Source organism: Neodiprion lecontei, chromosome 7 (genome assembly GCF_021901455.1).
Source record: "Neodiprion lecontei isolate iyNeoLeco1 chromosome 7, iyNeoLeco1.1, whole genome shotgun sequence".
Classification (NCBI taxonomy): domain Eukaryota; kingdom Metazoa; phylum Arthropoda; class Insecta; order Hymenoptera; family Diprionidae; genus Neodiprion; species Neodiprion lecontei.
The window spans coordinates 19868963-19886330 of NC_060266.1; the positions used below are offsets into that span (position 1 = coordinate 19868963).

Here is a 17368-nt window from a genome sequence, read left to right on the forward strand (position 1 = left end):
AAATACCGGTAGCAGATTATATTCGCTTAACGGCTCACGCGTCGCCCATTAACGCGGTAAGTATGAGAGACCCTTGTACATAGTTATACATACATACATTATATACATATGTATCACGTATAATGTGTACGGGATGGCGAGGCATCGAGGATACCTATACAGCCTGTGGATTTTACGATGTAACCTCTGCATTATAGGGCACAACCAGCCTCGATTTAATGTATATTGAACTTTGGCCAACTCTTAAATATGTAGGTTACCACCATTATTCCCGAATCGATCTTCAACCAAACCACCACCGTTTCCCTTTACGGTAACTCGTTACAGAAAAACGTTTTCACTCCTCGTTCCTAAAGCCGAAATTTATACGACTTTATCTACGCTCGATAAAGAAGGCAACACATCTCTTTACTTTTCGTTTTCCGCTACGAGATCAAATAGTATACAATTTTAAACGTTGTTACATTTTACCCTGAATTGAATTAAATGTCATTTCTCGATCAGGTATAAACGGCACAATATTTTATTGCACGTTTCCTGCTGAATTTCAGTTTTTTAGAATCGTTATCCGTATTAAAATCATCTTGATGCGTTTTTTTTTTGTTTTTTTTTTTTTTAAACTACTTATAATTTTAGTGGTCCATTATTCATCGTGAGATTCTTACGTACACATGAACGTTATTCAAACAAACTGATGGATGAAATAATTTCACTACTCCGCTCTATAAGGTTCGAATATCCGATTACGTATATGGTTGTAAAGAATTTGGAATTCTATGGTCAATCACTCTGTTCGAATAGTAGAATTATTTTATCCTGATCTGTTGCGCACAATCTACTATAACAAAAAGGCGGTTCACTAATCAACCTACCGCAATTTAAATGCGAGTATAATCATTATCCAGACCATCGATTGAAATAATACTCCAACAAATTTCATAAATTACTAATATTCGCTAACTAATCCTCGTGAAATAATACCAACCTGCATAACGTTATTCCAACAACTAATTTCAATGCTGTCAATAATCGTCAATAATTGTATCAAATAATTAGCAGTAAAAATCAATTCGTAATCGCATCATTCGATTTTAGGATTGTATTTGAGTTTCTTTGACGAAATTTTAATAAAATGGGAAGAAGGGCGGGGGGGGGAGAGGGAGGGGGAGTCAAAGACACTTTTTTCTTCCCTCCTATTCCCTTCTTGTTTCAACCCTGCAAATACTGACCTGCGTCCGCATTCGCATGACTTACAAAACGTCGCGCTGCACGCGACAATGTACGTATACGTACGTAGGTGTGTATACTGTGTAGGTATACGTTCAGGGTGGCATTGCGGACTGCAGGGGTGATGCCTGTTTCATGTCTGCGATCGATCGGAGGGGATGCAGCAGCCAGCAGCAGCAGGCAGGCAGGCAAAGGACAAGCACATACATACATACATATATATATATATATATATATATATTATATGTGGAACTGGTAAAATTATCGGGAATAAATTCCACAGGAACTGTTCTTATATGATATACATTTGTATGAAGAAAATTTTTTTTCATTCACCGCTTAAATTCACTCGCAATACTAAAAAATGATTTTTATAAATGAAATCCTATCTTAACTTTAATATTAACCCGTGCCTCAAAGACCCTTCAAATGGGTTAATGTAGTCTAGAGATGGATGCAGAGCTATTCTCGTGCTGTACTTTCGAGACTCGTTCGGATCCACTTATTCAGGTTAATTATTAACACGCAGATTGACGGAAATGGTTCATCATGTTACACCGCTTCACTTACAATTATATTACAATGTACGAGTATATATAGCGATAAGAGAAGGATGCAGTAATGCCAATTTCACTGGAGAATAATTCAGGTGGGAATCGAGTCAAGAAATTCAAACTCAGAATATTAATAGATGGAAAAAGACACCGTTATTATAAATAACAGAATTATGTGTATGTTGATGGTTCGAAATACGTTACTTGATAACATTCAATTTCTTACATCGATATTATTATATTTTATTTTTTTATTTGCCAAAGTTCGTTGAAAGGTATACGAATACTGAACAGTAATAGTAAAAATAATAGTAGTAATGATAGTTGCCAATCGTTTAGGAATCGAAGAACGTTCGCTTCTTCATATCTTTGTGGATACTTCTGCTGCGTGACAATCGCGACAATATAATATCACCAACGAAAAATATATCCTATGATTGTCCTGAAGATATAGAATGTAGATATGGACGTGTACAGTATACGGGTAGTTGATACATACACCTTGGTATAAAGCATATATGAAGACGATGGCGGAGAGGATTTCGCCTACAATTCATGGCCGAACGAGTAGATATAGGAATCGTGGAAATGGAGAGGCTAAGAATAAGAAGAAGATGAAGAAGAAGAAGAAGAAGCTTTGCGAAGATGGCCTAGGTACACAAGATTATAAGAAGAAAATCTTTTTCCATATATTTTTCTCCCTCTCTCTATCTTTCATTTTTATCCTTATTTTTCCGTCTACGGTATCCATCTTTATCATTGTTGTTATTCCTATTATTACCATCGTCGTGTGTTCATCCCCTATCTTGTTATTACTTTCATCTCTGTACATAGACAACGTGCAACAAACCCTTTTACGTAAGTAACCGGATACAATCATCGATGCGACAGCACGCGCACTTCGATAGTGGATAAACGTACATTACCTTGATTAAAACATTGTTGTAAGGAAATAGAGAGGGAAACATATGTGTACACGTTTTTAATGTAAATTCATTTGGCACGTACGCAATTCTACGCCACGCGCAACGGTCAATGAATTGATAAATTCAAACGAATTTAAATAATCGTCAGCGAGAACCGGAAATCAGTGATTGAAAACAAACAAAAAAAAAAAAGACGGAATTTGCACATTGAGTAATCGTCAAATTAATATATTTTCGTAGGCCACGGTGATTTTTTTCATCAATAGTTCGAGTTCAAGAAATGATATAATACATGGTAGACTCGTTTGGTTAGGTTTTTTTGATCGGGAAATTAGTGCAAATGAAATATTTACAGCCCTTACAGAATTTGTTATCGCAAAGTGTCCGAAAGTTTTGTTTCTTTTATTTAAAAGGGATTCAAAATGAAAATTGTACATGTACAAAGCTCGTCTTCTTCGTTTATAACTTGCGTGGACTGTATTTTTTTTCTTTTCACAAACTTGCAGGGTAAACTGATCGTCAAAATTTACAAATCTGAAAATTTAACAAATACCGAATTACGTTAGGCTGACCGATAATACGATTACCGAAGAAACATCGATCCGTGACTTACGAAACCAAGATTTTTTAATCATGTTGACGTTGATAAGTTTATCGTAACGATACCTGCTTAGGAAAAACTTGTTGTTTCGCAATTTTTGAATTATTCGAAAAATTCACCGAAACAAAAGTCATTGTAAAAATAAAAAAAAAACATAGTCATTTTTTCCGAATCCATCGTTACGATAACGTTACTAACTTCAACCTCGTGATTTGTACACGTAAAAAAGAAAAAAATTTAAAAACGTAAAAAAAATTATCGTTCTAACAGGGTAGAAAAGCTTCTGCCCATTTTCTCTTGTCTTCTACCTATTAGCTTTCTTCTCCCTCTCTCTCTCTCTCTCTCTCTCTCTCTCTCTCTCTCTCTTCCCCTCCCTTTAAATCCTTTTCGTTTTATGACCTGCGAAGAAGAAAAGGAAATACATAAACAAGAAGAAGAAGAAGAAGAAGAAGAAGATTAGATTGGACATCGATGTAGAGAGGATTACGTCGTCGTCGATACGAGTATGGGAGCTTCTTCTTCCATATCCTATAGGATACATCCCGCATTAATATGCCATATCCATATCGCGCAGTGATCCGGCATGGCATGGGTCAGTCTCTCTCTCTCTCTCTCTCTCTCTCCTCTCTCTCCTCTCTCTTCTCCCTTCTCGCCATTTCTCTACCCTGAATCAACGATCATGTTTTTCTTACGTCCGATTAAGCCGTCAGTCAATATTTTCGTTACGTCTCCCCTCGGCCGCCGCTAGGGGTGGCATGGGGGTACGGATATACCAAAAAGGGGTGGATGGGTGGTTGAGGAGCACGGGGGTGGGGGTGGCGGAAGAGGGTTTTTATTATTCTTACCCTTGTTGCTGGATAATATAAAAGATGAAGCCTCCGCGTTACGGGAGTAACAGAGGCGGAAAAGATCCATCCCTCTTCTCTTCCTTTTCTTCTATCCCTCCAGCCTGCTCGCTCTGCCTGTCTACTATCCAGGGTGAGGAAATCGATGCCCTCGTCGCTTCCCTTCCCCACCTTTTTCCACCCCTCCCCCCCTCCTCGTACGTGCCCGCGAACCATCCGTAGTGTACGAGTGTATAAACGCAGACGGAAGGAAAGGGAAAGGGAAGGGGCAGGGGGGGGGGGGGGGAGGGAGGGAGCAGGAAGAGGTCCTGAAGGGATTCTCGCCAGGACCCCGCGGACTCTTCCTCGACCCCCCGAACCTCGGATTTTCCTTTTCCTCCCTTGCTCTTGCCGCCCTCGTCGACTCGTCTATGTCTATGTTTTACGGGTTGTCGATGGCGAATGGGAATCGTGTGTCGAATACGAGGACGCGCGGAACGTTTGTAGAGAAGAGGTGAAAAGGAAGGGCATAAAAGAAAGAGGACAGGTTATGTTGGTCGGTATGTCCTGCAAGGAGAGAGGAGAAACGGTTCGGTGGCTGTTCGCTCGTTCGCTAATATTATTGGGACTCTTGTATCCGTTGGGGAGAAAAGAAAAAATTATTGGCGACAAGGAGACGAGTAATTGGTTGGGAAAAACGGCGGATTTTTATTACCCGTTACCGCTAAGTTCATAACTATTTTCATTTTTTATCACAATCTAAAAATATAGTTTTAGGTAGAAAATGAAAATTAGTTTTCTAGATGTTACCGGAAAGTCTAGTATCCGTTACTATTCTTTCTCATTACGATCACTGTTGCTATATTTTCTTGCAACTATTGCAAAAATTTAATGCTTGTGCAAGAATAAATTGACGTTGATGCCTTGTTTAACTAAAAAAGTACAGTAAACCGAACAAAATAATTTTGCGTTGCAATTACCAAAAAAAGATCGACAATAGCGGAAAATGTTTAAGCGTACCTCGTTTTTCGTAATTCCAACAATATTCGAACAGTTTTTTTTACCGGTACCTGTTTTACTGAATTTTTCTAGGTACTGTAACAAATGAAATTTTTCTCAGTGTAGGTTTACTCCGCCAAAAAGTGATAATTTTTCATTAATTTCATTGAACAATAATCGCGCTTTGAGTATTCGTGAAATTTTTTCACGTTCGTATGAGCTTTGAAAATTAGAATTATATTTGTTAAATTTCAAATCGTGATTTCAAAACGATTTCCGAAAACTAGCAGATTCGTTAGATTTCATTCTACGAATACCGGGGATCACTTTTATTTGTAATACCTACTACTTTCTACAAATTCAATGTAAACATTTTTTTTTCTTTTTTTTATTCAACCATATCCGCATTCTTAAATGTTTAATTTCACAACATTGCACCGACAAATGTCAATTATATATATATATATATATCAAATTGACTACTAGAGAAACAAAAAAAAAAAAAAGAATACAAATGAAAATCTGGTTTTTTAATAAAATTGATAAAAAGTATCAAAGTTTTTGGCTCTGCCACCGAGGTCCACAATTATTTTCATTTTTTATCCTCTGTACGCGTCACGCGTTGCAAAATCATCCCCAAACCCATTTTCTCCCGCTCTTTGTCTCCGTCTTTCATCCCTCCCGTGCTCTTCCCTGTTGTCGAGTTTTCCTTCATCCACGAGTCGGTTTAATTTACCATTCATTACCTAATGGCCCGGACCCGTCATGTTCCTATCTAGACCTCTTTAGACTTCGTAAGAAATAGCTTATGAACGAGAAATGGGGGATATTTTATCGGTGCGTTGTCCGTGTACATATATACATATAGTATGTGTGTACAGTAATGTTCGTTAACCCTTTGAGTCACGCGTTATCGTGCTGAGTTAACTTTCGCATAAAAGATAGTAGTTCTGTAGTTTTTGGGATCGCTGTTTGAGAACCTGAAATTAGATTTTATTCGTAAATTCTTCGTTCTCCCGAACACCAAAAGTCACGGAAAAAATTAGCGCAATAAAAAAAAAATTTGTTCCTTTTTCTAAGGTCTGTAGATTTGATGAACCTTGGATATTAAGAAAAAAATTCAAACTTTTTATTCAAGTATTGCCTTTTTGAGTTATGTATGAAAATTTGGATAAAATAAATAATTGTAGCCAATTTTGAAAAACTGAGCTTACTCCTACGATCGTTGGCATCGAATCATATTAAAACTACCCAAATATCAAGGGCTACAAAACCACTGTTAACCAGTGTAATTGATGCTAGTGAAAAATAGGAATGATATACGTCTAAAAATGATAAACATCGAAACAAAAAAGAAAGATTTATTCAAAGAAAAATACCGAGGAAAAACGAATGATTCAAGGTGTGTGCAGCGATAGCGGTAAAATTGTATGAGGAAAATCGCTTGGGATTTTATACGTCAGCTATTATATGTATACATCAACCAACCATCGAACGAACGAACAAACGAACGGACGAACCCCTAGCTGCCTATATCTATATCCAAAACGTTTATTTGTTACGGATACAATTACGTTATAACAATGACAGCTGATGAGCCTGGGGTAGTATAATTGGCTCGCCTGGCTCAGTATAGTGTATATACTATTATAGGTATAGTCACAGAGCACATCGACCCCTTTTACCTAACATATAAATACGTATATGTATTATCCGGAAACCGGTGGTTTTATTATATTATGTTAGACTGTGCAGAAACAGGTAAAAGGAGGCGATATGATATAATATACAATCTGTTTGTGCAGTGTGTTTGCGTGTGAATGTGTTTTTTTACACACGATTTAACGTGATGGATTGTTGATTGGTGAAAATTGATACATATATCATGTTCACCAATCCTCCGCCCTGTTTTACCCTGTGAGCGTGTATAATTATTACCTACAAGTGATCAAGGGTCGATGCGCCTGCACAACTTCATTCCCCTTTACCAACTTCTTCTTAACTAAATTGACACGCGATTATTGTGCCATGATGAACACTGAAAAGAAATTCATTTTTTCTACAGGTATTACAGAGAATTTTAGTACAATGGATATATATCGTGACAATAATGTATTCAATAGTGTTAAAATTAAAAGAAAATTTTGTGCAAGTAACTATTTAGTATCATTGTACATGTCAATCCTAGATTTTCTGCTTTTTGACGACGTTAAATCTCTTCGCTTCGTTGACTAAATATTTTTTTAGATCAGCGCGAAACGAATACTAACACATATATTTTGATTCACTGCTTACAGTTACAAAACTCCTTTTTCATTTTCTACTGAGAAGTATAATTTTCACTTGCGGTAAAAATTGAAAATACAAAGTAACGAAAATTAGGAATTTGTTTCTGCGTGGTACTTTCTACGTAATCGATATAGGTACCCTACTTTTAGACCATTTTTCCATTTCCTTCACATAAATTGATCGTCCTTGATTAATCACAAAATTACTGTAACACTTCATTTTTATACTTGACCACGTATTTTTGTGATTCGTAAAATCGTTGAATAAGAAATGAATTGCAATAATTCTTAGCTGCAATCCGAGCGTAGAAATTAAAATCAAACGCGAGTTAAAAGAGGGAAAGAAAGAGAGGGGGGACGAAAGGTAGGAAGAAAAACTGTGATCATAAATCCTGAATCATAGACGCACCCTTGAAAAGTGGGGGGAAATAAATCGTAGCAGTCGTATAGCTATGAGAGTTTTGTTTGAGTCTGGGTAAAATGTCGGTAACTGTCGGTAACAGGAATCTGGACCCAGAACTCTGACAGTTATACTACTCGTGCGTGATTTTTTGAAAAAATATGTGTCATATTGTGTAAGAGAAATGTAGAAAATATCACAAATATAAAGTGAACTTACCGGAACATTATTTTATGCTAAATTTTTCTAACATTGATAATATCTGTTAAAAGTTTGCCGTGCATTAAACCCCTGCAAACATATAAACCTCAACCCTTCGGAATTTTACACACGAAACGATGCGATCCACAGAGGAAAGGGCGATTATTCCTTCAACTTGAGTCGTCGGATCCCTGATTTAGGGGTGATTTGTAGCCAGCCACAAGCCACGCTCGTGAGTTTCTTCGAGTTTGCGGGGGTCGTTGGGGGTGTCGGATACGGATTGATCGACGCAAGGACTTGGGAGATTTTTCACCGGGTCCCCATGATCTTTATGGCTCTCTTTCTCTCCATTTTTTTTTTTTTTTTTTCTTCCTCCTTTTTCTCTCCCTCTCTCCAACCTCCTAGATAAAGGCACAGCGCCCCGAGTTCCATCCGGCACAATAAAAGCCCTCCTCCGCACCTCGTGACGACGTTTATCAATGTTCACAGCGGAATTCTTGCAGCACCGAGAAGACGACACTGCGGTGTCCACACTCCTCGTCCCGACTATTCGTCTTCCTCGTTTCAACCCGAGAAACCCTGCCGCAAGCTCGAATATACCAACCATTTTTACCATTCTTTATACCCGTTTCCCCCAGTACGACGTACGCGTTTGCTTGAGTGAGAAATATCGCAAAATTGAAGACAAGTTTATAAAAATGATACGTGAAGCAAAAAAAATCGTGATATGAGGAAAAATGTTGATAAAAATCGAGGCATTGCAATCACGTCTATCAACAATCATCGTTTCATTGGTGTTAGAATGTTCGTGGACACCAATTTCACGTTAATTTAAAAGATCCTAGTTCACATATTATAATGCCAAAAAATATCGAATCTAACGGAAGTTTTACACAATCGTGCCATTCTCGCGTTTTCCAAAATTGACATCACATTATACGTTTCCTTCGTGATTTGGCCATTCTACTTTTCCGCGCCCCTTTTGCAACCGAAGGAAAAAACGACTGTCAGGTTTTTGCTATAACGTTACTCGCCTGTGTGCGGCGCAATATTTTTCTTTTTATTACCAATTTTTTTCTGCTTCCTCAACTTTTTCCTTTCACCTCGTGTTCCCTTTCACCCCAACCCTCTGTCCCCCTTTTTATAATCACTATTTTTTTTCAAACCCCTCCACCCCCGTCATCTGGGTGTGTCAGGATAACTTTGTTAATCTGAAACCATACACGATACAATGCCGAGATTGGCTTATACTCTCCTGAGACCGAGGACAAGGCTGTTAGTCGATATTATACTACGCTTGATTTAATCGCTTATTACCCAAGAATTTATAGAGAAAATAATAAATTCATTCTTCTCTCGGGTTAAACGGTGCATTTAGTAAAATTATTTTAATGAATACGAGAACCCGTGTATTTGAAAATTTTGTCAAAATTTTGTTTTGTCGTCGTACAAGTGAAGAGTATTTCTTACAAGTTAAAAGAAAATACAAAGCATTTGAATTAATCCCGTCTGGGAAATTTCATCTCATGGTCGGTTAACTAATGGAAAAAATATTTTACTCCCGGAGAGGTTGATTTCATCATTCGCATGAAAATTTGACTTTTTTTTTGTGTACTACAAAAGTTTCCAAACAAATTTTTTCTAGAACCAATACTGCACGTCGCACTGCTTTAAAGCAAAGCAAAGCAAAGAATGATGATAAAACGCCATTCGAAATATGACATGAAAATGGCACCCGAGAGAAACTTGTACATTAGGCCAACAATACGTTTGGAGTTTGTGCGCCGGCGCAGAGCGGCGCGAGATATTTGTGTGTTGGGAACTTTGTCAGAAGCAGCGGTATCAAGAAGGGATGAGTTGGCTTGAATTTGCGGCTGGGAAAAGTTGGGAAATGGGAATTCGGTTAATTTGTCGACACTAGGTTCGTACATAGATGCGGGTAGTCGGAATCCACCGCGAGCTCTGCGCCACGAAGTTGGAACCTTGGCCTCCTCTATCTATAGCCCGGGATTACGAGGGTGGTCGATTTATACATAGCCACATTCGGACACTGCAGTCTACAAGGGATGAAGGAGCAACCCACGAAGCCAAGCCAAGCCAAGCCAAGCCAGTCGTCGATTCGAATGAAATATTAATTGCAGAACAACGAGGCGCGGCCGTTCCGTGCCGACGTCTGAATGCCATTTCCCAGGGAGTGTGAGCCAAAGTTGAAATTCAGGGAATACTTCTGCGTTAATATCACCTTATTCAAGGTGTATCGTACAATGTAAGCTGAATAACCGTAATTAGGATTAGTAGGACAATTATTTCTTCTTTTTTTTTTTTTTTTTTGATTTTCTTTTTTTCAATGCAACACGTTATAGATTGAACATGCAAAGAAACGAAGAAAATTGTTCTGTAATATCGTAACAGAACATTTCAAACGTTGAAATTCGCCTGGGTGACGATTAATTGAAAAGTTACATCGACTATGAGAAAGAAAGTGACCACCACGCCGCCTGGTGGCGAAACGCCGTACTATTCCGTTTTTCGTTAAACTGTAACACAGACGCGGTCGCGGTTAACGAAATCATCCAGAGAGAACACCTGCAAGTATATGTCGATTATTGGCAAATGAAGAAAATTACAACCAGGTACCGATCTCTTTGAATCGGAAAATTTCGCCGTTGTATTGTGTAAGCAGACGTCGCGTGAATTTAGAGGGTTTAAATATTCAAATGATTCGTTTAAAATTCGCCACCCTGTCTGTCGGTTTAACGGTGTCCCATCGTCATCCGAGAGCGCGTGACTTTCTCCGGGCGTTTCCGCGTCCCGAAAAGAAACGAAGCTTTATGCTGATGAAATATGACGAGAAGGGGGGGAGGGGAGGGGGCGGTAATGCTCCCTGGTTTTCAACGGTTAAATTAATTTCTAAGCATAGGAAGGGACTGCCCAACCCTCGCAAGCACCCTTATTCCTAAACCATCCGCGTTAACCGGCTGCGTGGCTGATGGCTAGTGGTAGTCTTTTACTTGGAATTTTTCACAGAGAAACCGGGCTGGGTTTACGGGGGTGAAAGCCAGAGGTGTGAAAAAAAGACAGCCAGGTGTCAAGGAGCGGGTGTCACGCGACACGCAACAAACCAACCAACTCTCACCCTTCACTTTTCAAAACACGCCCGAGACCCGAATGAGTTACATGAAAGCTCCTGCCGTACAAACTCGCCTTGTGCACGCGCCCCTCAAAACGAGAAACAGCTTTCTTCCCCGAATGGAATCACCCTTAAACACAGTCATTCAATACCGACCGTAATTGTGTTACCGATTGTTGGAAAAAGGCACGGGTTTTTTTTTCCGCCTTTATCGCACAACGCTCTGAGAGATGAGTATTTTTAATCCACGTAGTCTATAATTGACAGTAATATTATGAAATTCGTGAAATTTTTATATCAAAATATTCACCTGGGAACCTTCCAAGTTTAATGAGATATTATAAATCCATCTATGTTGTCGTAGACTTTCTCTCCAAAGTAGTTTTTACTAGCGCAGAAATGATGAAAATAATTGTTATATAAATTTTTCAAAACTACTTAATTTGTAAAATGAAAGCGTTATGATTTTTTTACTGTAAAAAGTACGTAAAAACTGGACTGGACGATGCCTGCATTGCACAATGAGGCGACATATCCACGTGGTAGGTGATCATAAATGCCGACTGCCACCACTGTTATGCATAATGCCAACTTCAGGTGACTTGATGAGCTCGTTTGGACTTGACTCTCTGCTCTGCTCTGCTCTGCTTACCGTAGGTTAATACGTATTACACATGCAGGGAACATTAGTTTTTCGTAATCAATGATATATTGTTGTTATGTTTATCGTCACTCGAGTACTGACTGAATGAGCCACGCGAAAATGTTGGTGTGGATTTATGTATGCCGTGCTGTTGGATACATAGACCTCTACATATATACATATATATATAAATATATATATATATATATATATATATATATATATATACATATATATATACACATACACGGTACAAAGCACTTGGTACGCGATACTACGCATGAAGGTGATTCAGAGTATTGTGTGTCTGTGTACGTATATATATACGTTATATCGTATCCAGTTTGTAGTTGACGGGGAGACGAGGGAGTGGGTTGCGTTGCCTTACACCGGATTAACCTCGCTAATTAGGCCACGCTGTAATTATTAACCCAGACGTAATTGGACGCGGATTCGACGACGAGCGGAAACAAACCGCGATGCGCAATTTATTATGTATCAAAAAGAATTTGAAGAGGAAAAGTAAAAGAAAAAAAAAAAAAAAATCACGAAACGAAAACGAGAGAATGAGAAAGAGAAAGAAAATATGAAGTTAAAAAGTATTCGAAAGTTACGAGGATGATACAACTGATAAATCCTTGGTGTTTTGTTTTTCAGTTTTCACACTCGGATATATATTAGTTGGTTTTGATTTTCCATAATCGGTTTAGTTGCAACCAATATACCAAACGAATTCTAAACTCATCGGGTGATCACGCTCGAGTAATTCGATTGAAGAGAAATCGTTTTTGTGACTACCCTTCTAATCTAATTAGACGAGAGTCCTTTAATGATAATTTGCTCATTTTGACCTGACCGCCGACTTTGAGAAAACGGAAACGTAGTGCTCGAGAAAGTTGCGAACCCTTTCATTCGTATTGACGGTAATTAGTTGTCGCCGGTTCGAAAAGGAAATGAAAAAAAATTGTGGGCAGGAGGGAGGCAGGAGGAGGGCGGGGGAGGGGGGGGGGGGAGGCGAGAAAAATAAAAACGATCGACTTCCCATTTGAGAAGGTAAAATAATTACCACGTGGGGAAAAACTGTGTGTCGGTATACCTATACGTATATTTGCCCCCATTCATCAGAGTTACAAACTCGTACCGGTTCGACCCCTTAACTTCTACGGCTTTTCACGCAGCGCCCGCCCTGCACCCGGTATAATAATATGAATCGTCGGAGAGTTTTTCGACCCCAGTAGAAACGGGCGTGTAGATGCAGGCAGAAAATACCGCGCGTGGTTCTGCAGCTGCAAAGCAAGCCAAGCCTTCCCTCGGAAACTCTCTGGGAATCTTGAAATTTGTGCAGTATAACCTACGACTCGCGGCGTAGGGTTCCGTCCTCCCAACTCGAAACCTTGCCAACGGCTTTGATCCAGGCTGCCAAGAGTGCCGGAAAGTTTCATCATGTCTGCTCGGTGCTTCCCACATGTGAGAATTCGCCCCCATATTCCTCACGCAGCCTCCAAACTGCACTGTTAGTTGAAAACTGACGTGGATGGTCAGCCTTCATTAATACTCGGCTAGAGGGTGGTTTCTTATAAGCTGCCTTTCTATCGATCTCGAAGAAAAAAAAAAGAAAAAAAGTAGAAGTAGAAGTAGCAGAAGGATGAGAAAAAGTGACTTCCTATCCAATTTAGACCCAGGAGTTGATTTGCTCGTTAGACTCTGACCGAACCGAATACCCAGACCAGCTCGCAACTTTTTCGGTTCAACGATATGACGTCGGCTCCGTTGTATGGTTGGATAGAGAGGGTGAGTGACTCTTGTAGTCCGCATAACTAGGTACCCGCAGCGTGGAGGCTGCATCATCCTACCGGAAGTAACTCGATAAAAAGTATCGGTAGTTAACAACGTACAAATTGATCGTTAACGTTGATGGGTTCGTTACCATTCTTCTGGTCCATGGACCGCGGACGGACGGATGCTGTCTGAGCTCCATTAAATTACCGTAACGTCGCGCCGCGGCACGGACCTGAAGACGTTCAGTTTTATACTTCAATTCCGGCGCGCTCCCTCGATTACGATCACCTTGTACGTACGCGGAAAGGCGAAGAGATTACCAGATGACAGGATAACTAGTTATGGTTATCGGGATTCGAAGGGTGTTACGTTAACAGTTCGTGAAACGAAGTTATCGCAGCAATTTAGAAATGAATGATGAGACGTTTGAGTTTCATTAGAAAATGAAACGCAAGGTTGTGATTATCGAAGGGTACGGAAATCGGAAAGCTTAAAAATTTAGGATCGAATCGAATATATTTGACCGTATACTAAGAAGTCCAAGGTTCCAAATGTGGGTAAAAAAAAAAAAAAAAAATCGTACCGATAGAAGAACTGTCATCTCGATATCAAAAAAGTGAAAATGTAATATTGCACTGTCGGATAAGAAACGTGATTGAACAGCTGAAGTAATGATGCAGGCAAAACGAGAGATGATCTTTTTGAAAAAAAAATAAGTAAAAAAAAAAAAAAACAAATAAAAGCAGTAGGGATAAACTTGTTCAAGAAGAGGGGTGAAAACCGCGTGGCGCAGGTATATTTCTTGAAAATTGTTTTACCAACAAGCTTCGAATCCAAGATTATCTTTGAGGGGTAAAATTTCCCCTGAGAGATCGCGAGGCGGAAAACGAAGAGAGAAGTTGGAGGTGGATGGGAGAGGAGAAGAGGGATGGTCCGCGAAGACGGAGATCTTGCGGGAACGGCCACGTTAATGGTTGGCTGGCTGGTGCTAATTGATTGTTTACTTTCGAGGGATCCGTATAGTTTGTTTACCGGAAAGCCAGACTTACCCTCAATGCCGGAGGAGCCACGGCTCTCGGTCCACTGCCGTCACAGGGATGGTAGAGCAACTCCCCAATGGCATGAAGGCGGTAATGCTCACCCATACCAATACACGTCGATTTACTACGGACCTAACGACACAGACCAGAATTCCTTAACTTCCCAGGGGACTATCCGTCACGGAAATCAACGGGATCGACCCGCTGGAATACGCGGGCAAAGAGAAAAAGAAAAATGAAAAAGATACGGGAAGTAATGAAAAAAAAGAAGCTCTCAAACGCGCCTCATACTGACTTCGACAAAATTGCCAATTTATTCATATCATTTTATATCCAACAGATTCCGGAATTTCATCAAATTTAAACCCCGACTCATCAATATTCATGATCGTTTCTAGAAATTACGACAAAACTTGGGTCAGAATGTCGATTTTATTTTTAGTTTACACCTTCGGCAAAGCTTCGTCGTGCAAGCATCGAATAATCTTTATCATGAATTATTCAATCCTTTTAAATAATTCCAATTATAAATCCAATCTTATAGTCCCGAGTAAGCGATTCAATTTCCGATCAGCATTTCTGCGAAGGTCTCCATTTTTCACTCGGCTCATCCTAATCCAGGTGATTAACCTTCCAGCAATATTTTTTCAGACTGTGTAAGAAACAACTAAGATTCAGGATGAAAAAATGACAACTGGTTGTAGAAATGGTCCAACATAACTTAATTGACTTGAGTATCGATGTCTTCGATTGGTGTGACTCATGGGTAGGTTATGGTGGTGTACGAAATTAGATCACAACTCGACATAATTTTTACCCACATCCCATGAGATTAGATCTTTCTTCGTAATGAATTCCAGTTAGTGCTTAACGCTTGTACCATACAATGTACCTGCAGAGTGTGGTTTAATGAAAATTGTACGCATCGCCAACGTCCGCGTGCAGATACTTCCCGCCTAGACAGCGGCGACTAGCGTGAGCGTCTTACAAGCTCAATAGGATAATAACCAAGGCGAGTAGTTGGTGGTTGAGTGTTTGAATGGGTTTTGAATAATAAAGGATAATTCGAATAATTCTACTTGTGCGGTGTCCGCCGCCCGAGTTACGACTCTGGTGTTCATCCGGTTCGGCATCGTATTCGTTATCGTTGCATATTGTAGGACATCACGAATTAACGAACGTGTCTTATCGTTGCCTCACGAAATGATAACACGCTTAGGGAATTCCCGCGGGTCGTCTTCCCGTTTGTTGATTGATACAATCTGACATGCGTACCGAAAAGAACAATTCTCTTCGTAATATCGATCCGCCACCTTCCATCAGCTATTCACTTATTTAATACACTCACCGGTCGAACGTTGAGTTCCCTCCTCTTCTTATCTGTTATAAACATCGTGCGTTTCCAGTATACGAGGCTTTTCACGTCGACTTATAAACCCCCTTCCGACCCTCACCATCCTCGATTCCTTTTCCTCTCTTCCTTCCAATTAATAGGCCGTGTCGCATGCGGAAAGAAAGTCCTCGGAGACAGTTTTCAAAGTATCCAATACGAATCTTCCATGTGTTGCGTTCTTGAGGCAAAAAGTCCGCAAGGCGATGACTGCGGAATTAGAGAATAAATCAAAAAGGCGTTGCATGTCTCCGCCAGCAATAACCGTAATGTTCTTTTTCCACCCGTCCTAATCTGTGTCCTTACTTTTTATCGTTGCAGGAATCGATGGGGTGGAATCGTCGGCAATTCGATCCTCTTGGTGGGTTGGATCCTATTGACGTTTTGCACGTCAAAAGGGAGAGGAGACGAATTTGCGGGAGGTGCGACGGGACACGCGAGGTCCGGATGGTCATCGTCGTTGGTCACGACGTCGAGGACAGTGTCAACAACGGAAATGCTTTTTCAGAGAATTGTAACCGACCCGCAAGATCAAACCGCCGTCGTCGGATCCGAAGTCACTCTTCCCTGTCGCGTTGTCCATCAGAAAGGTCCCGTTCAATGGACCAAGGATGATTTCGGTCTTGGCGCCGTGCGGAACCTGACCGGATACGAAAGATACGCAATGATTGGCAGCGACGAGGAAGGTAAGCTTACTAGCGGGAAAAGAGGGAAATTGAAGAATTGATGGGATAGCTTCGTCACGAGTGACGTGGTAGACCAGTTTTCGAGGATGTCAAATGTTATTCTGAATTTCTCGCGGCATCGTCACACTAATTCCAGCCACCAAAGTGCACTACGCGTGTTGATAACCCAAAAGTTTTAAAACGTTGGTGCGACGGACGAACGTAATTTGTCAGATTTTAGCAGGTTGGTAACCGTTGCTGAACATGATCGTGAGATGAAAATTCTACTGTCGGCCTGTCAGCTGCACGCACAGGCATTCAATACTTCTGATTCTTTCCGGCTTTGTGCTCCTCGCGGGGCTGACGGACGCGGCGGTGGTGCCGTAGAAATCACTCCATAATAACTGCGGGTTTGTTCTGTGGAGTGAGCTGGCTGCCAGCAGGGCTGAAAGCTCATAAACGACGACGTCAGAGGGGTGCCAGCCAGCCAACCAACCAACCAACCCTTGTGAAGAATCCTCACGTGCCGACCCCTCTAATAACTGTTCACACTGAACAAGAGCAACCTATGAGTCGGCGCTCGACTAAGCAACTTCCGACTCATCCCTCAATCAACTCGATCACCGCATCTCCTTCGTGTAATAACCGGGAAAAAATGGTCGAGTCCTTCGAGATTCTCGCGAAGTAAACTCCCAGTAAAC

General features: G+C 40.3%; 1 protein-coding gene across 1 annotated transcript in view; it reads left to right on the forward strand.

Annotated features, from left to right (window-relative positions):
* Positions 1-17368, forward strand: part of LOC107222257 (irregular chiasm C-roughest protein-like) — a 90772-nt gene that overhangs the window by 43167 nt on the left and 30237 nt on the right. The window contains exon 2 of the mRNA XM_046744866.1: positions 16324-16688. Within this exon, the coding sequence (XP_046600822.1) occupies positions 16324-16688 (365 nt within the window). The remainder of the gene's footprint in view (positions 1-16323; positions 16689-17368) is intronic.